The sequence below is a fragment of the Erinaceus europaeus genome, chromosome 15 (assembly GCF_950295315.1).
Source record: "Erinaceus europaeus chromosome 15, mEriEur2.1, whole genome shotgun sequence".
NCBI lineage: Eukaryota > Metazoa > Chordata > Mammalia > Eulipotyphla > Erinaceidae > Erinaceus > Erinaceus europaeus.
This window is the reverse complement of record NC_080176.1, coordinates 11,425,303-11,445,521: the sequence shown is the minus strand read 5'-3', so window position 1 is coordinate 11,445,521 and position 20,219 is coordinate 11,425,303. Positions and strand designations below refer to the sequence as shown.

The 20,219-nt window shown below is 45.6% G+C and overlaps 2 protein-coding genes across 6 annotated transcripts in view; one reads left to right on the top strand and one right to left on the bottom strand.

Annotated features, from left to right (window-relative positions):
• DNAH3 (dynein axonemal heavy chain 3) overlaps nt 1-752 on the bottom strand; it is a 175,842-nt gene extending 175,090 nt beyond the window's left edge. For 2 of the 3 annotated variants that reach the window (XM_060172848.1, XM_060172849.1), the window contains exon 1: nt 316-749. In XM_060172848.1, the coding sequence (XP_060028831.1) occupies nt 316-462 (147 nt within the window). In that variant the 5' untranslated portion in view covers nt 463-749. Of the gene's footprint in view, nt 1-315 lie in introns of all 3 variants that reach the window. The other variant, XR_009544967.1, reaches the window with a different exon arrangement.
• A 3,919-nt stretch (nt 753-4,671) lies between these two features.
• LDAF1 (lipid droplet assembly factor 1) lies at nt 4,672-19,222 on the top strand. 3 transcript variants are annotated; one of them, XM_007516595.3, is made up of 5 exons: nt 4,672-4,807; nt 8,485-8,682; nt 14,880-15,048; nt 16,737-16,875; nt 18,397-19,222. In XM_007516595.3, the coding sequence occupies exons 2-5, from the start codon at nt 8,590-8,592 to the stop codon at nt 18,476-18,478; spliced, it is 483 nt and encodes a 160-aa protein (XP_007516657.1). In that variant the 5' UTR covers nt 4,672-4,807; nt 8,485-8,589; the 3' UTR covers nt 18,479-19,222. The 3 variants fall into 3 exon arrangements, with proteins under 3 accessions (XP_007516657.1, XP_060028830.1, XP_060028829.1); XM_060172846.1 differs by lacking the exon at nt 4,672-4,807 and adding an exon at nt 5,545-5,568; XM_060172847.1 differs by lacking the exon at nt 16,737-16,875.
• The last annotated feature ends 997 nt before the right edge of the window (nt 19,223-20,219 follow it).

Sequence of the window (20,219 nt, the reverse complement as noted above, 5' to 3'; positions counted from 1 at the left end):
GTGGAATTATTCCCTTGTTATTTTGTAATTTTGTAAATGGCTCATAAAAAAAGAAAATAATTTTAAAAGTAAAATTGGGGCCGGGTGGTGGCACACTTGGTTGAGTACACATGTTATAATACACAATAACCCGGGTTCGAGCCCCTGGTCTCCATCTACAGAGGGAAAGCTTTGAAAGTGGTGAAGCAGTGCTACAGGTGTCTTTCTGCCTCTTTCCCTCTCTAACACCCCCTTCCCTCTTGATTTCTGGCTGTCTCTATCCAATACATATATATTTTTAAATTAAAACAAATAAAAATTAAAATCCACCCCTACCTTCTTAGTTAAGTAGTCCATATCATTCATGTTGCTCATTATAATCGGATCTATTAAAAATGAATAGAGTGTTCTGTTCCTTCCTCTTCTACCAGTCACTCTGAAATTCACACTTCCTAGTAGCGTAAGAGGAGTGACATATAACATGGAACTTTCTAGGTGTTCTGAACGCTGTGCTCATCAGGCTGCCTCTCTGAGGTCATAGACTCCAATACGCTGATGAGTTCTCTGGTTGAAGAGGAGAGAAAGGCAAGCTAAGGCGTGAAGATATTGCACAGAGATTCTGCTGGGCTTTCTGCAGTGACTCTTCCTCCTCTTTCAACTCTTCCTTAGCAGTGAGGGTTTCTCTCTTGGAACTTTTCCAGAACACACCAAGTTCACTGCAGAGAAAATATTAAAGCAGAGTCATATATTAATACAGAAAAAAAAAAAGTGAAGAAGCTCTCCATTAACAATACCCTGGGTGGCCAGGATTCTTCTCTCCTCCTCTTGGGGCTATTTGAATGCTGGAATTGCTTATACCCTGGCAGCAGGGCCTGTAACCAGGCTTCAGTGTCTGTCTCTAAGGAGGGGCCTCAGCAGATTCATGACTGGACTTGTCTCAGCTCCTGTGTCCTGGTCGCTCTCTTTACTGGATGTGCAGCTGGCCAACAGGAAGTGTTCGGGCAGAAAATAGGATGGGGGAGCAGTGTTCAAGGAGTGGATGGCTGGATGTGAGGGCTATCTGGTTGTGACATCTGTCACCCCACTGATCGCCAGGATTGATTGGGCTGATCTGGCTGGCTAGGCAGGTGTCCCCTTCCTCCCTCACTGCTCCATGTGTGTCCCTTCCAAAGCTGTGCACTCAGTAGAAGACGGCCTTCCCCGAATAGAGACAGACCGGTCTTTGGTGGAGGGTATATGAGTAGCTGCGCCCCCCTGCTAGGACCTCCAAACAAGCTCTCTGAGTGGATGGCACAATGGATTGTGCCTTGGGAGAAGTCTATATGCACCTACCATGGTGGTTAAATTCTTGGCTTCTGGGGTTGGACAGGACTGGGCTCAGCTCCCCTTATTCCGATTAATTAGCTATGTGGTTTGGGACTTGAGAAAGTTGCTTAATCTCTCCAAGGGTCTTTTTTTTTTTTTTTTTTTATGACAACTATGTGAGTACATACCTCTTAGAATAAGGTTGAACGTTTAATGAGATCATGTCTGTAAAGTGCTCTTCACATCGTGGAAAGTCGGATAGCCAACTGGTCTCAGTTTGCGGGGTACTGCCTGGATTTTAACACCTGGGTCCTTAAGGATGGTAGAGTAAGTAAGCTAACTCCCAGCCCTGCGGGTTCACTGTTTTTTATGGGTGATGTCATTGGGTACCCTTGCTTTACAGAAGTGAAAACTGGGGCTCCAGAGAGATACAGTGACTTGTTTCATTTGGGGTCACAGAGCTAGAATATACAGACTTTTGTCCTAGAAAGTTCAGACATTTTGGTCAACACACTTACTAGGCATGGCTCAAATCAATCTTAGTAAACACATGCATATGTACTCATACAAAAGTTACAATATTAGCCATTGTCCAAACAGAGGATCCATTACCTGGTTGAATTTTAAATTCTCTCAAAACCAAGTTAGATTTCTTGAGCTCCTTTTCATGCCATGCTGGCATATTTGTTTGCTTATCCGACCCCTCCCCCTAGCTTCCCACTTTATAAAGCAGGAAACTCAAAGAGAGATATAATTCCCCAAGCTGACATGAACCATTAGTAACACAAATATAACTTGAACTCTGGGTTTATGACTCCTGAGTCTGATCCTTGACACTGCATGTGCCAAAGTAGAGTTCTGGTTTTCTCTCTCCTAAAGAAACATTTTCCTTTGGTGAAAAATAAAGATCTGTCAAACAATAGAAACGATAACCCCAGGCCATCTCACATCACATACAAATTGTCTGCATTAATCTTTTTTATTCTTTTTCTTTTTAAAAACTGTTCTCAGGCCGGTTGACATGTTCTATACTATGTGCAAGGATCTAGATTCAAGCCTCTGGTCCCTACCTACAGGGGCAAAAGCTTCACAAATGGTGAAGCAGCGCTGCAGGTGCCTCTCTTCCTCTCACCCTCTTTATCTCCCCTCCCCTCTCAATTTCTCTCTGTCCTATCAAATGAAGCCAAAAGAAAAAAAAAAAAGAGCTGGGGGATGATTACTGGAAGCAGCACACAAACACACATTGTTGTCACCAAGGCTTCGCTGTTCCAAGTCAACTTTTTTAGACAGAGACAGAGATAGAGAGATAGGATATTGGGGAAGAGGGCGAAGCTTTGAAGCCTCCTCTAGTGTGTGGGGACTCAGCTTAAGTCTGAGTTGTACACATAGCAAAGCAGGCTCCCTCTCTGGGCGAGCTGTTTTATTAGCCTTTAATCATTCAATCATTCCCAAAGGAGGGTGGCAGGCCTTCAATTCAACCCTTCAGTTCCAAATACATAATAGGTTTTCCAAATAAAACATAGCATGTCAAGATAGATTAGAATTTCAGGTAGACAACATCATTTTTGAGGGTAAGGCTATCACAGTGTATCTGGAACATATTTATTTATATCAAAAAGTTGGATTGGGGCTCCTATTGGTAGGTCCTCTTTCCCATCTCTCTCATCCCTCCTCCCCCTCTCTCCTTCCCCTCTCTCTCTCTCTCTTCGCCCCTTCTCTCCCCCTCTCTCTTTGCCCCTCTATCTCCCCCCTCTCCTCCCCATCTCTTCACCCCCTATCCCTTCACCTCCCTCCCTCCTCTTCCCCTCCTCCCCCTTCATTCTCCCCTTCTTCTCCCCCTTTCCTCCTCTCCTCACCCCCCCCTCCTCCCTCCCTCTCCCCTGCTCTGTGTCTTTCCCTCTGTGAAGCAGGTCTGCGGGTGTCTATCTTTCTCTCTCCCTCTCTATCTTCCCCTCCTCCCTCCATTTATCTCTGTCCTATCCAACAATGATGACATCAACAACAACAACAATAACCACAACACTAAAAAAACAGCAAGGGCAACAAAAGGGAATAAATATTTAAAAAATAAAAAAAAAGTTTAATTCAATATATAAGGTGTCAATGACAATAAAAAAGTCTTGTAGTAGAGAAAGCTGTTCAGACATTTTTAATCAGTCTCTCAAATGTTGGGAATATCTATAAAAAGCCAAAAAAAATTTGTTGCTTTTGTTGTTGCGATATGGTTTTTGTTCTGTTTTGTTTTTCGTCATCATCAGGACTCCACAACTCTGAGCCAGATTTTTTCAGATAAGAATATAAAGGCATGAAAAAGCACAAAAATTCAGTCCATATTTTTCTAGAAAACATAAGCACACATACCGTTTTCCTGTAATTCCTCAGCAAAAATCTACCTTCTCAAATAGCAGTTATGTGGAATGTAGTGTTTGAAGGTATTTGCATCCATGAAAAAAAAAACTTGTGATTTAATAGTAAAAGCCTGTCAATAGCATTCTCATGTCTCAAAAGATGGTTCTGAATAAGCAAAAAGGCTAAATAAATAGGTAGAAAAAGAACAAGCAGTTTACATCTGAAAGACACCCCCTCCAATTAACTAGAGCAAGTGATTATTTCTAGTCGTTGAATTGTCTATATATTTTATTCCTGCAATATCTTCAAATGCAAAAGGGCTTTAAAGCACAGCAGAGATTCTAGAGTCAGTAGTTGGGAACAAGCTCCAATTTCAAAGTTCGTAGTAAAATTTCAGAATTCAAGCTAATATAGTTTAGCAAGAAAATATTCAGCCACTGCCTTGCTGCTTGATTTAAGAAAAAAAAAAAAAAGATAATCTGCTTGGGACTTTTTCCCCATTATGTGCCACTTCCTTGGAAGGGAAATGATTGTGACATCTGCATTTGAGAAGCAGCCACTAAGTCTTTGCTGCGAAGGCCCAGCCCTCACTGAGCTGCAGAGAAGCTCAGAGAGTCCCTGCGCTGAGCTCTCTCGCTTCCCGCCAACAGATTTCCTGAGCTCGGTTTTCCTGGTCTGTACACCTCCCCGGGCTGCCCGGGTGGCTACAAAAAGCTGAGGCCCGGAGCGCGCGCCATAGAATCCACCGCGTGGCCGGCTGACTGACTTTGCGAGAACTTTCGGGTGGAGGCGGGACACGGGCTGTGGGCCGGAAGACGAGGCGGGGGAGGGCTTATATAAGGGGCGGGGCCAGGAGTAGGGCGGGGCCAGCCAGGCAAAACACTCGGGACAGTGGGAGGAGCAAATGTGTGGGTGGGGTCAGGCGCGTGGGCGGGGCTAACGTGTAGGCGGAGAAGAGCCGCACTCGGAGGCACGTTGAGGGCGGAGCGGTTCCCTGTGGGCGTGGTCATACTTGAGGCGGAGCCTCTATTGGGGGGCGTGGTCTTGATCGAGGTGGGCGGTAGGCGGTGAGCTCGCTGTACGGAGGAAGCAAACCTCGTCCGCGCCCCTGACTCTAGTTCCTCCCAAGTCCTCCTCTTCTCTGGGCCCGCAGGGGCACGATCGCCAGGACCAGGTGAGGCCCTGCGGGTCCAGGCTGCTCCCTGGCCTCGAGAGGCTTTGGTAGAGGAGCGTGGGGATGGTGCGTTGAGTTCGTCATGGCTGCAAGCCTGTAGCTCTCTGACCGCAATTTAGGGGTTCAGGGATGTTTCTGCTGGCTGGGAGCGCGCACCCCTCCACGCCAGCCACCAGATTAGGTAAAAAGAGGGTAGCCAGTCACTTCCCACACTTTCCTTTTCTGGGGAGACCGGTTGAGGAGTGTCCAATGCCCCTTGACTGACGAAAATGGGTGCCCTCCTCGTCCCCATCCTCCTCTAGACGGAAGACCCCCCACCCCGGGAGAGGGGAGCTCCACGTATCAAGAGTGGATTCCACCACCACCACCGCAGTGATTGACAAGGGCACTCGACCCAGCCTCTCGGGTGCCCTGCCCACCTGTATACTCCTTCTCCCTCCTCCCCTTGGATCTACAAATTTGAGACACCCCCCCCCCAAGATGCAGACTTGGAATCAAAAGAGGAGGAGGGCCAAATTCGAGACCCCTCCCCCGAGACCCCGCAGTTTCCTTCCCCTAACGGATGTTGCACCGGGTTCTGCAGCAGCAACGTTGAGGTGGCAGCCATTTGGCCTGGAGGTTGGGGGGGGGGGCAAGGGGGAGCAAGGGGCTGGAGGGTGGGGAAGGGGCCCGGAGGAGGGAAGCTGGGCCGCGTGGGAGTTGAGCGGGTGGAAACCTTACTCTTCCAGGGACTCAGCCAGGGGATTCAGCCTCTGCCAGGGGTTGGTCCCCAGGTGGGTGTGCACTTAACCACGGAGAGTGCCCCACATGGACTCCCCAAACCAGTCCGTGTGACCTTTGGGCCACCCAGGTCCTCCCTGAGGCCTGGGCCTGTCTGTGCCTGCAGCCCAGCTCCCAAGTTCTGGGTCAGCTGCAGCTTCAGTGACTGGAAGAGGTCCCAGAAGGGTTTAGTTGTCCCTTGACTAAAGAGCTTCCAACTTTACAAATGGGCTTGGAAGAGAGGGTCTTTAGCCGCACGGACTACAATGTACTTAACTTTTCATGCTAGACTCTAGACAGGAGTTCATGTTGCCCCTCTGTAGTTGACATAAATGCCCTGTGGGATATTCAATATGGTAAATAACTACAAGACTGTTATTTTTGTCTACCGTGACAGATTCTCTTAGGCATTTGTATAGGTCAGGAGTTTGGTTGCAAGGAAGAAGTGGAAAAGATTGCTCTTAGGCTCAGCCCTGTCCTTGCTGCCCTGGGGAATATAAGAATGCCATGTTTATAGGGGCTGGGGGATAACTCACCTGGAGGGCACATGCCTTGCCATATGTGCAGGATTCAAACCCTGGCACCACGTAGGAGTACCACAACACCAGGGGAAGCTCCAGTGTTGTGATCTCTGTCTTTCTGTCTCCCTCTCTTTCTGTATTTGAAATTAAAAGAATGGAACAGTTGGCCTGGAAGCAGTGGAATCATGAATGTGAGGCCTGGTATCACCAGAAAAAGAGAGAAAGGGAGAGAATCTTTTTATGAAAGTTTAAGAAGTATTAAAGAATAGATTCTAGGGGGCCGGGCGGTAGCGCAGCGGGTTAAGCGCACATGGCACGAAGCTCAAGGAGCAGGGTAAGGATCCTGGTTTGAGCCTCTGGCTCCCCAACTGCGGGGGGAGGGGGGGTTCGCTTCACAAGCTGTGAAGCAGGTCTGCAGGTGTCTATCTTTCTCTCCCCTCCTCTCTCCATGTCTCTCTGTCCTACCCAACAACAAAGACAGCAATAATGATATGATAATCACAACAACGATAAACAACTAGGGCAACAAAAGGGGAAAAGTGGCCTCCAGTGGATTTGTAGTGCAGGCACTGAGCCCCAGCAATAACCCTGGGGAAAAAAAAAAGAATAGATTCTAGTTTAATAACATGCATTCATTAAACAAAAAAAAAAAGTGCATGAGAGGCTGGTTGGTGAGGCATATGCTCCAGTGGGTTCAAGCCCTTGGGCCCCACTTGCAGTGGGGGGAGCTTCATGAATAGTGAAGTAAAGCAGGTTTCCTGGTGTCTCTCTCTCCTTCCGTCTACTTCCCCCCTAGCAACTCGGTTTCTGTCTCTATCCTAAATGTGATTTTTGTTGTTGTTGTTTTTGAGGGCCATCTCTTAGAAACTTGCACACAGAAGTAAAGAATGATTTATGGCACAATGTAATTGGAAGTCAACTTGTTTTGTGCAGGTAGCAAATAAAGAAGTTGGCCAGGTCACCATTGTTTGGGAAGGGCTTTCTGGGGGTGAAAAAAGGCAGTAGGATTTTCATTAGTATGTTCTGGGGTGTGTGTTTTTTGTTGATTTGTTAGTTTGCTTTCTTATCTATTGTCAGCATTATGTCAAGTTAAAAATATAAACATCAGCTCTCAGATAACCCTAACATTTTGGCTAATGTCCTTCTAGGTCTTTTATGATAGGATATATACATATAAATATGCATTGTGTGTCTATGTATAATAATATGGAATATTTTATCTTTTTCTTTTATATATATATTTTTTTATTTTATTTATTACCTTTTGGGGCTCGAACCGGGATCCTTACACAGTCGTTGCGCTTTGCACCACGTGCACTTAACCCACTGCACTACCGCCCGACTCCCTATTTTATCTTTTTCTTATAAACACTCATGTCAGTAAATAATCATATTATTCATTATAATAACTGTACAATACCACATTGTATGGATGTATCATTATTTAACCAGTTTTCTAACTAATGTCATGCTAATGGGCATGTTAGCCTCTTTCCAGTATTTTGCTGTTATATATTATGAATAGAAATGTGATATACACATCCTTTTGATAATTTTTTAAAATCATTTTTATTTATTTAGTTAGGACAGAGAGAAATGGAGAGAGGAGGGGAAGACAGAGAAGAGGAGAGAAAGACAGACATCTGCAGACCTGCTTCACCACCTGTGAAGTGACTCCCCTGCAGGTGGGGGGGGCTCAAACCTTTACGCCACATGCGCTTAACCTGCTGCCCTACCCCCCGACTCCCCTTTTGATAATTTTTAACACAACTGATTGGGTCAAGAATGTCGTAGGGCTATATTAATACTTTTTTTATTTCATTCAGATTTTTGGAAAATAATAATTAGATCAAGATGTGTGGGACAGAGGGTAAATCGCTTAATGGTTATGCAAAAAGACTCTCATGCCTGAGGCTGTAAAGTCTCAGGTTCAGTTCCCCTCACCACCATAAGCCAGAGCTGAACAGTGCTCTGGTAAAATAATTAAAAATAAATATAAGAATGTGTGCAGTTTGGAATTTTGATATGTACTACCAGATTACCCTCTGTCTGCTCTTCTTGGGGCTTGGAGATGGTTCACCCAAGAGAGCACAGTTTATTGGGCATAAGGACTGGGCTTTGAGAACCCAGCCGTGGTACTGAGGGACCTACGTGGGGGAGTTTCACTAGCTGTGGGGCAGTGCTGTGGTGTTTCTCCTCTCTCCACCTGCCATCCCCCTAACAATGAAAGAAAGAGAGAGAGAAAGGTATATATAGTGGTGGAATCATGCAGACCCAAAGCCCCAGAGAAAATAGTGGTGATGAGTAAGAAGGAAGGGAGGGGAGGAGGAGGATAGTAGCTGCTCTTCATGAATTAAATGGCCACAAATGGTTTAAGATGCTTTTTGTTTTCTCCAGTGACAGCAAGAGACCAGAGTGGCATGAGAGATTCCACTGTGCTCTACGTGACAGAGTGTATCGGTCGGAGAATTAAACCCTGAAGAGAGTGAAGTGAATTTCAGGATGGCAAAAGAGTACCCCAGTACAGCTAGAGACTTGCAGGAACTGCAGAGGAAGGTGTCTTTGCTGATAGAGTCCGTCCAGGGTAACTCAAAGGTCAGTTTCCAACCAGTACAAATAATGGGAAGAATCTCATTACTACTCTAGCATAAACACCACTGAAAGCCGTTTTCTCAAAAGGAGAAGAAATTTGGAGGTAGACCAGGAATCTTCCTGACTTACTATCCTCCCATGTCTAAAGTTCTGACCTCAGATTCATCAGCTATCATGTCCATATTCCCAACAGTAAGGGGGCGGGGGGGAGAAAAGAGACACGGAAACCACCTTCACTAAAAGGAAATTTCTTGTGTAAACATTCCCCACTTTATCACACATGGCTGTCCTAGCAGCAGATGCAGCACTTCAGCTGAATGTAAACAGACAGCTTTCAGTTGATTCTTTCAAAACCAGTCTTTCTTAAGTTTTCTTTCTAATTTTGGTGTATCTGTTACTCTGAAAAGGAACAGCCAAAGCCTACCTTAAGATATGAGTCCAGGGAGCCAGGCGGTGGTGCAGCAGGTTAAGCGCACATGGTGCTAAGCGCAAGGACCAGCGTAAGGATCCCGGTTCGAGCCCCTGGCTTCCCACCTGCAGGGGAGTCGCTTCACAGGTGGTGAGGCAGGTTTGCAGGTGTCTATCTTTCTCTCCCACTCTGTCTTCCCTCTCATCTCTCCATTTCTCTCTGCCCTATCCAACAACAACGACAGCAATAACAATAACAACACAACAACAATGATGGGCAACAAAAGGGAAAATTTTTTTTTTAAAAAAAGATATGAATCCAGTATTCCTCTAGAAATACATTGTCCAGTAGAAATAAGATGTTAACTTTATAATTTGAAGTTTTACTAGATGCCACATTTAAAAAAGTAAAACCCAGGTAGGATAAATTTTAATGATGATTTTATTTCATATACCTAAGCCATATACTCAGCATGAAGACAACTAATGAAAAAAAGTTACTGAGATTTTAATTGTTTGTATTATATCTTTGAAATACAGTGCTTCCTGTATATTTATGATACATTTCAGCTGGAACAAGCTATTTTTTTACTTGCTCTATGGCCGTTTAGTGGTGTTGGAACTTGAGATCATATTTTCCACTTTCTTGTGATTTTTATCTTCATTGCTTTATTATATGTGGCCACCATATTTTTCAGGGGGAAATATATAGCTCTCAGAGATAATATTAACATTTGGTTGTATGTCTCCCTAGGCTTTTCAGTATGCAATATACCCTTAGAAATACAGATGCATTTGCAACCAAACGGACTGCTTTGTGTATATTTCAGTATTGTACAGCACAGTTCTCCTAGGGTCTGTTTGAGGAGATACCACTTTGTGGTCTAGGAAAACTTACTCTAGAGATCTTTTCTGGATTCATCCCAGAGTGCCATGGCACTCTGTGGACTTATCAAGCTGTTTTTTAATTGGCTTGCTTGCCAGTTATCTTGTGCAAATCTGTTCCAGTGACAACAGCTTTATTATAGTCAGGAGGTTAAGACTTCTGTTAGTAAAAGTCAGCACAGTAAGAAAGGGCCTGATGTCTAGCTATGTTGGATGTATTCAGTAGTCATGTTAGCTGTGTTCTACAAAGTCACCACTAGCGTGACTTAAATACTGAAGGGGCTGTGTGTGTGTGTGTGTGTGTGTGGCAGCGGCAGTGGCATACCAGTTTAAGTGCACATAGTTCCAAGCGCAAGAATCCTGGTTTGAGCCCCCAGTTCCCCACTTGGCACGGGGGGTCAACTTCACAAGCGGTGAAGCAGGTCTGCAGGTGTCTCTTTCTCTCTCTCTCCCTCATGATATCCTCCCCCCCACCCCCCCGCTCAATTTCTCTCTGGCCTACCCAGTAAAAATGGAAAAAATGGCCACCAGGAGCAGTGGATTTGTAGTGCAGGCACCAAGCCCCAATGATAACCCTGGAAGAAAAAAAAAAATACTGAACCGTGGGAGTCAGGCTGTAGCACAGTGGGTTAAACGCACATGGCGCGAAGTGCAGGAACCAGCACACATATCCTGGTTCAAGCCCCCAGCTCCCCACCTGCAAGGGGGTCACTTCACAGGTGGTGAAGCAGATTTGCAGGTATCTGTCTGTCTTACCCTCCTCTCTTGATTTCTCTGTCCTATCAAAAAAAAAAATACTGAACTACTGTTCTATGCAAAATACAGGCTTATTCTGGCAAACTACTGCTCAGAACACTTTCATCAGCTAGTCAGTATGTAACTGTTTCATATATATTTCTGTTTAGAGACACCTTGTTTAATGAATATTATTGATTAACATTGAATTCTAGGCCAACAGCACTTTAACTGGTGCCTGAGTGAAACTTAATCTCACGTATGTATTTTCTCTATAAGGCTTTTTTAAAATTTTTATTTATTTTCCCTTTTGTTGCCCTTGTTGTTTATCATTGTTGTTGTAGAGTTATTGATGCCATTGTTGGATAGGACAGAGATAAATGGAGAGAGGAGGGGGAGAGAAAGATAGGCACCTGCAGACCTTCTTTACCGCTTGTGAAGTGACCCCCTTGCAAGTGGGGAGCTGGGGACTTGTACCGGCATCCTTATGCCGGTCCTTGCGCTTCACACCACGTGTGCTTAACCCACTGCGCTACCTCCCAACTCCCTCTATAAGGCTTTTGATCACACTTCAGAAGGCTAGAAAGTACTTCTGCACATGGATGCCACATGAAATGATGGAATCGCCAACAAAAGCCAGAAGTGTGTAAAAAGGTGGCACTAAATAAACTCTGAAAAGAGCTGAAACAAGAAGGCGGGGTGTAGCCTGGTTTGCCTTTGGCTGGGAACACATGCTGAAATGTTTTGCTGCTGTGTGCATTGTCTGGGAAATCACTGTGCTTTCATCTTAGGGTACTAGTAAATTTTAGTGAATCTGAGAGACCAAGGAGGTGGAAGAGATGAAGTCTGAGGTGCTTGAAGCCCTTGGATCCTGGGTTTGATCCTCAGCACCACATAGCGTGACTGAGTGGTGCTCTGGTTTCTCTTGAATAAATAAATAAGTAAATCCACAAATATGGAATTCACGAATGATAAGGATTGAATGTATACTGATTAACATGAGCATTTACCGTATGCCAAACAAAGCACCAGGCTTTTGACCATGTCCTATTTAATATATTCTCATCCACCTTCAGAGGGAGGCATTTTTAAAGCATGTGAACTATGGCTTCATCTTAGATCCTTATTTGTGTTCACCATGTTATGCCCAGAAGTTCGAGTCCCGATCTCACGCAAGGAAGACCAGAATCACATGCAATAGCAAGAGCCTTTATTATCAAGCTTAAGCTTGGGCCGCCGACACCCTTCCAAGCAAGGGGAGAGTCTGCGACTCCGATCACTTCTCGTCTCATCTTTCTGTAGTTATCACAGGGTGGGCACAGGTGGAAATATCCACATGGAACAAGGAACAATTGGCCTCAGGTCAACAGCTGCTCTCAATATTTGGGGCCCCCCTCCAGCCCCACAACCAGACTAGATTTGGGCTAGATACCTTTCAGACCACTTTACCTTTTCATTTATGTTCTGTTGGACTTACTTGTGTCCATCTTAAAATGGTGTCTGAGCATTTGAATGTCTTTTTTTGTTTGTTTGTTTCCACCTACCCGCCCCCACACACACACACCTCCCCAAGCACTGCTCAGCTGTGGTTTATGGTGATGCTGGAGGTTGAACTTGGGACCTCAGAGCCTCAGGCATGAAAGTCTTTGCATAACCATCTTGCTATCTCCCATTGTATCCCCAAAGGCACAGTCCCATCTTAAAAACAGCCAAGCCATGTCCTGTTGGTTTATATTCCACAGCTTATCCATTCAGTTGTGTGTGAATGGACGTTTAGATGGATTCCATGTTTTGACTGTTGTAAATAGTGCTGCTGTGCGTATACGGAATGCGGATCACCTTTTGATGCATCTAGTGTTTTCCCAAAGAACTAGTTTTTGATGGGGAAAGTTCTGGAAGGCTGGATGGAGACTTTTTTTTTTTTTTTTTTGCCTCCAGGGTTGACGCTGGGGCTCGGTGCCTGCACCACGAATCCACTGCTCCTGGAGGCCATTTTTTCCCCTTTGTTACTCTGGTGGTTTTACCATTGTTGTGGTTATTATTATCGTTGTTATTGATATCATTGTTGTTGGATAGGACAGAGAGAAATGGAGAGAGGAAGGGAAGACAGAGAGGGGGAGGGAAAGATAGACACCTGCAGACCTGCTTCACCGCCTGTGAAGCGACTCCCCGGCGGGTGGGGAGCCGGGGGCTTGAACTGGGATCCCTCCGCCGGTCCTTGCGCTTTGCACCACATGCGCTTAACCCACTGCACTACTGCCCGACCCCCTGGATGGAGCCTTTTAATGGAACAGAAACTGCCATGCTGGCACTGAGGGGAGAGAGAGACCTAAGAGGGGGGCAGCCCATCCTGGTGGGGCTGCTTTAAAGCTGCTCTCTTCTGCCAAGCAGATCAAAAGCCCTCTCTCTGCCTGGTGAAGGAGGGGAGGGGCTGCTTTTTTTTTTTTGTCTCCACGGTTAACACTGGGGCTTGATGCCTGCACCATGAATCCACTGCTTCTGGAAGCCATCTTTTTTTTCCATTGTTGTTGTTGTTGTTGTTGTCCTTGTTGGATAGGACAGAAAGAAACAGAGAGGAGGGGAAGACAGAGGGGGAAAGAGAGCTAGACACCTACAGACCTGCTCACCACTTGTGAGGCGACTCCCCTACAAGTGGGGAGCCAGGAGCTCGAACCAGGGTCCTTGCGCCAGTCCTTTTGCTATCACCCAGCCTCCTAGGGGTTACTTATTAACATAAGTTTGTGCTGGCCATCAGCTATGGCCTGGCGAGATCTCCAGGTTGATGACATGAGAGCATTTTTTTTCTCCTAGTGAGCTGGGAGCTGCTATAAGCAGTTGACATTTAAAGTAGAAACAGTGGTCCAGGAGGTGGCACAGTGATAAGGCTTTGGACTTTCAAGCATGGAGTCCTGAGTTGGATCCCTGGCAGCACATGTGCCAGAGTGATGTCTGGTTCTTTCTCTCCCCTCCTACCTTTCTCATTAATAAATAAATAAAGTCTTTAAAATATATATATTAAAAATAAATAAATAAATAATAAAGTAGAAACAGCTTTAGAGGCCAGGAAATGCTCACCAGTTCCAGCATACTCTTTGTACATGCAAAAGTGGGCTCCTTCTCAGGTGAGCTGCCTTATTGGAGCTGACGTTCTGCATTCAAAAAAGAAAGAATTTGTTTTTGTTAATGGAAGAGGAGAGGAAGGAGAGAAACCCCACACATCACTCTGGAATATGTAATGATGGGGATCAAACTTAGGACCTTCTGTTTATTTACTTGTTTATTACTGGATAGATAGAGCGAAATTGAGGGGCAGGGGAGGTAGAGTGGGAAAGAAACAGAGAGACACCTGCAGCCCTGCTTTACCACTCGTGAAGCTTTCCCCCTGCGAGTGGGGACCAGGTGATTGAACCTGGGTCTTTGCACACTGTAATGTGTGTGCTTAACCAGCCTGGCCCCTCAAACTTAGGACCTTCTGCTTGAGAATCTAATGCTTTATCTACTGTGCCACTTCCTGGGTTACCTGCACTTCAAACAAACTAAAAGAAAAAATATTTTTTTATAAGTCTTCAGATGATGCAGCTAGGAATTAGCCTCTCTGTGGCTGTGTCACCTCTGTAGGGAAGCCTCAACTGTAGAGCCCATTCTGTGGACCTCACATCAGTGCACACATAGTGGGCGTGACTGTCGAGAGGACATGTGTGAACCCTCAGAGATGTGAAGATGATGTTTTTGCTCCTTTCCGGAGACTTGAGGGAGTGGGGGGGGGGGGTAGGAATCTCACATCGGCCACCTCTCCACAGCTGGTCGTGTTGTTGGGTGTATCATGTCTTGAGAGGCTTGGGGTTGGATTGGCTACTGCTGAGCCTTCCAACCTCACAAGTCCAGCTTCTACTTCCTGCTGTCAGGCAGGTCTGTCAGCCTGGGATTCAGATCCACCCTTCACTACCGACTCCTTTTTTTTTTTTTTTTAAGGACAGAGAGAAATTGAAAGGGGAAAGAGAGAGAACCAGAGAGGCACCTGCAGCACTGTTTCCATGCTAATGATGTTTTCTCCCACAGATGGGGATCGGGGATTTGAACCTGGGATCTTGCACGTGGTACAGCGCATGCTCAACCAGGTGCTCCATGACCTGGCCCCCTTAGCACATCTGACTCTTTGTCCTTTGTCGCAGGTGATTGCCTTCATGAAGTCTCCAGTGGGTCAGTACCTGGACAGGCACCCCTTCCTGACCCTCACCTTGCTGGTATTTGTGATTGTGTCAGCCATTCCTGTAGGCTTCTTCCTGCTCCTCGTGGTGCTCACCTCCCTGGCTGCTTTTGTGGGAGTCATATTACTGGAAGGTATCCTGCTCAGTCATTCACACACACACACACACACACACACACACCTCAAAAATGACTCAGTTGAGAGAACAATATTTTACCAGAGACTCCTGCTCTTGTCGGTCACATCGACCACGGCAGCTTATCAGAGAAGTTAAAACACAAACTCTACAGTCTGTGTTAGGCTTCTACCTCCGCTAGTGTGATTTGGGACAAGTGACTTAACCCTCTTGAAGCCTTGCCTTCCTCATAATAAAGTGGGTATATAATAATATCATCTCAGAGGGTTGATGATTTATAGTTCTGTAAAGTACGTTACACAAGGTTTTGCCTCTGTGGTAGATGACGATTATTAATTAATTAATTTATTTATAAAAAGAAAACATTGACTAAACCATAGGATAAGAGGGGTCCAACTCCACACAATTCCCACCACCAGAACTCCGTATCCCATCCCCTCCTCTGATAGCTTTCCTGTTCTTTAACCCTCTGGGAGTATGGACCCAAGGTCATTGTGGGATGCAGAAGGTGGAAGGTCTGGCTTCCGTAATTGCTTCCCCGTTGAACATGGGCATCGATCCATACTCCCAGCCTGTCTTTCTCTTTCCCTAGTGGGGCGGGGCTCTGGGGAAGCGGGGCTCCAGGACACATTGGTGGGGTTGTCTGTCCAGGGAAGTCTGGTTGGCATCCTACTAGCATCTGGAACCTGGTGGCTGAAAAGCGAGTTAACATACAAAGCCAAACAAATTGTTGACTAATCATGAACCTGAAGGCTGGGGTAGTGCAGATGAAGAGTTGGGGTGGGGGTAGGGTCTCCATTTTGTAGATAGATAGTAGGCATATTTTAGTTATATTTCAAGGGCCTGTGGCTATCCTAGTTTGTTTTGTTTTGTTTTTTTCCCCTGAGCCTGAAATCTGATGCAGGTGGATCCAAGTTATTGTCTGGGGAGATGACACATGGCTGACTCTTATAAAATGGAGAGGCCGACTCATCCTGCATCTAATCACTGAGCACCTGTTACGTGCCAGGAGCCGTGAGAGAGAGAGAGACTTGTGGCACTGCTTCCCTGCTCATGATGCTATCCCCCGCAAGTGAGGAACAGGGATTTGAACCCGGGTCCTTGCACATAGTAATGTGTGTGCTCAACCAGATGCGCTAAGTACTGGGAACCCCCTCCTGCCTTTGCTCCTGAAGTGTTCTATCCAGCCATCAGCTTCTACCAGGCTACTTGTCCTTTACTGAAACAAGGAGAAGAGTTGTGTACATGTCACAAGCTCTGCATTGGAAAGAGGAATTTTGTTCTGAGGAAAAATAAATAAATAGTCCAGGAAAGTGTGTTGGGTAGACAGAAAATTGCTGCAGTCCATCAAACATGACAGTAAGCCATGTAATTGTAGCAACAAAAATATTCTGTCATTTACGTTAAGGTTTATTTTTTAATATTTGTATAATATGCAAAACATATAGTGGTGTGTGTGTGTGTGTGTGTGTGTGTGTGTATGTGTGTGTGTGAAGGAGAGTTTCACATGAAGAGGAGGAGAGAGAGAAACCAGAGTGATGGTCCGGCACATGCAATTCCAGAAGGTGAACCAGGAACCTCAGGCATAAATGTCTGATATCCTGTCACTTGAACAATTTCCCCAGCTGCAAGTCTAGTGTTCTCAGTACTGTGGCCTGGCAGCCTCCTAACCACCATCTCCCCTAGGACTGGTCATCTCTGTGGGCGGCCTCTCCCTGCTCTGTGTCCTCTGTGGCCTGGGCTTCGTGTCACTGTGCCTGGCAGGCATCATCATAGTGTCCTACGTGGTGGTTTCGAGCCTCATCAACTACTGGTTTTCTCCCAGGTAAATCCTTTGTCAGAGCAGCGCTTTAACCTTTGCTACAGTGGGGAGGGAGAGGAGACTTTCACAGATAACACTGTAGGCCTGTGTCTAGAAGCACAGTTGTTACTGGCAGACAGGGGAATCTCTAAACAGCTTCAAACAAAACCCTTGCTGCCATTGTCCACCACATACACACGCACAAGAACTCACCTTGTCTTAACAACTCCGTGGGGTAGCTTTTATGCCTTCCTTTAAAAAGATGTCCGTTCCATCACAAGAGTTCAAATGAATGTATTTTTCTGCAAGATGAAGTGGGGCAACAGCAGGGTCCTCAGCATAGGAACCATGAATGTTATTGCCTTGGTCAGTCTGGACTCCTCATGGGAGTGCAAGATCCACCACCCTGAGAGCGAGTCTCACACTTGAGTATATTATACATTATTCCCTGTATTCTGTGATGCAAATGGGGTTTTGGTACTAAGAGTGAAACACAACTACAATTTTTTTTTCTTTTTTTATTTCTTTATTGAGAGATTAGTGGTTTACAGTCAACAGTAAAATACAGTAGTTTGTACATGTGTAACATTTCTCAGTTTTCCACATAACAATTCAACCCTCACTAGGTCCTCCTCTGCCATCGTGTTCCAGGACCTGGACCCTCCCCCCCTCCCCCCCCCCCACTCCCCACGAGTCTTTTACTTTGGTGCAATACCATTTATTTTCTTACCAGAGCACTGCTCAGCTCTGGCTTGTGGTGGTGCTTGTGGAGAATTGAAACTGGGACTTTGGATGGAGCCTCAAACTTTTTTTTTTTTGGTATGACCACTATACTACCTCCTCCACCTTTTATTTTATCTTAAAAACTTATTATTTTCATGAGAGCAAAAAGACAGCCCAAGCATCACTCTGACATTTAAAGTACTGGGGACTAAACCTTGGGCCTCGTGCATGAGGCCCTGTGTCTACCTGCTGAGTCACTTCCTCAACTTAAAAAAAAAAAATCAAAGAGAAAAAAAAACTGTAAGATGCTCTTACTCATGAAAAGGAGGTCTCGAAACTTTACATCAGGCTCAACCTGATGCTGTTGACTGGCTACGGAAGAAGGGCAAACGCTAGAAGAAGAACTCATGAAAATCGACAAAACGGCCTTTTGAAAATATTCACTGGAGCCAGCAAGATAGCGAGCCTGCTTTATCATGTGTGAGACATGTTCCAGTGAGCCCCTTACATTATTTAAAATAAATAAAAACCAATCACTTGGGTTTGGTTTATGCAGTAGAAACTTTAACATGCACGAGGGCTTGATTTGTAGTTCCTAGCCACCCCGTGGGAGCGCGGTGCAAAGGGAAAACTTCTAAAGCACGGGTAAGCAGTGCTGTGGGGACTCTATTTTCTCTCTCTCCCTCTCTGTCTCTTATCTGCTATTTGGGGGGGGGGGGGCGGCGGCAAAGAATACAATGAATAATATATATCCAGTTAGTTACAATCTCAGCATTGCTCTTGACAGAGGCCCTAAAGCTAACCATTTCCTCTCGTTTCCAGACTGCTGACACAACAGAACCCCAGTGGCAACAGTCTCCTGTCCACGAAGTCCACAGTGGAATCGAATAGAAATGATCTCTGAATGGAGCCGGCACTGCTTCTAAGCGCTTGTGAAAGGGCACTGGGTCATACCAACCCTTTGGAGAGGGGCTGAGTAGTCAGGCACTCCCATCAAGACATCCGCTCACCTTAGCACATATTTTTAGGATCCTTCCGCAGCCAATCTAGGGAGTTTGTTGCCAGTTTGAAGACTTGCTGCTCTTGTCAACATGGAGAATCTCACCTGCAGCACCAGCAGAGAATCGAGATGACTCAGCAGCTCTCCCTGACTCCTCACCCCCTTCCCAGAGAGGCAGACTTGACCTCGGAGGAGTCCTGGGCCTCTAGGGCCTGGCAATTTGACCCCCAAAGACTCAGCTCTTGTATCCAGGGGTCCAGCTTGGAGCAATAATGGCTTGTTATTATTATTTTTTTTTCTAATTTCCCATTAAATTTTTTAAACAAGAGGTGGTTGGGAGGGGAGAACATAATGGAAGACCAGCTCTTCTGACATATCTGTCTGCTTTTTTATGAGAAAGACCTACCATATTTGGGAATAACGGTCTCTCAGACATAGCTGGAAACTATAGGCCAAATGTAATTTTGTGGCTTCTTAGAAAAAAACCTAGAGGTTATAATTTCCACTGTTGAGCACTGTTAAATGCCATTATACTTTTCAATATTTGCACTTGGTACTTTTTGTATGATTTAAATCCTGTGGCATTTCTACTCCCGTGGCTTATTTGCTGTAGCATTTTGTTAAAATAAATATTTATTTTGGGTGAAATCTTTTTCTTGACTCATCGTTCCCCACTCTCTGTGGACCCCAGGCCTGCTTGTTCCTTCCCTGTAGATTTCATGGAAGATCCTAGGTAATAGTGACACTCAGTTCAAGGTGGCTTAAAAAAAAAAATGGAGACAGAGGAGGGAGGAATTCTTTTCACGAAACTAAAAAGACATCTGGTTACAGAGGCTCACGTGGCATGACCTAGATCCTCCTTTCTCTCTCTCAGCACTGCTTTTCTCTGTGCAAGCCAATGTTTTAGGCTAGCCTTCCTTGTGTGGAAGTCCCAAGGAGTTCTACTTTATTTGAAAAGAAAAGAAAAAAAAAACAGGTATTTTGAAAAATACTTCATTGCCAAGAAAAAAAAAAAAGCACTAATGATCACTTGAACCTTGAACAAGTCATAACAACTTTGCCACAAGCTTTCAATATCTCAGCCATCCACCCTGCACAGCCTCGACCTCAGAGACAGGACTGAATCTAGTGACGCTTCAGCTGGGAATGAGGGGACGTGTAACAGGACCTGGAGGCTGTGTGTGTGTGTGTGTGTGTGTGTGTGTGTGTACACGCACATGCATGCGTGTGTTCGATAGGGTCCAATCCAGGAATGCTGTTCAACATTCTGCCTTGTACAGGATAGCCCCTCTCTCCACAACAAAGAGATTCCACGGCCCAAATGGCATAAATGCAGAGATCGAGAAACCCCAAGCTAGAGACAAGTACCTAAGTGAAGGCCTGAGGTCTTCAGAGCTGGTCTGGGGTGGGGCTGGGCTTAGCAGGAGCGTCCCCTACACTGGAGGCATCAGGAAAACACCCGCCTTTATACTTAAGGAATACCTCAGGTCTTCAAAGAGCTTGTGCAGCTTTTCCCATCTTTGGCCTTCAATGGTCTTGAGAGGTCGTGGCCTTTTCATCACACCTGCTACCTATCAACCTGCAGAGGAGGGAACCAGCTAACAGGTAAGTCCTATCCCCATGGTCCAGAATACCTAGCACAAGC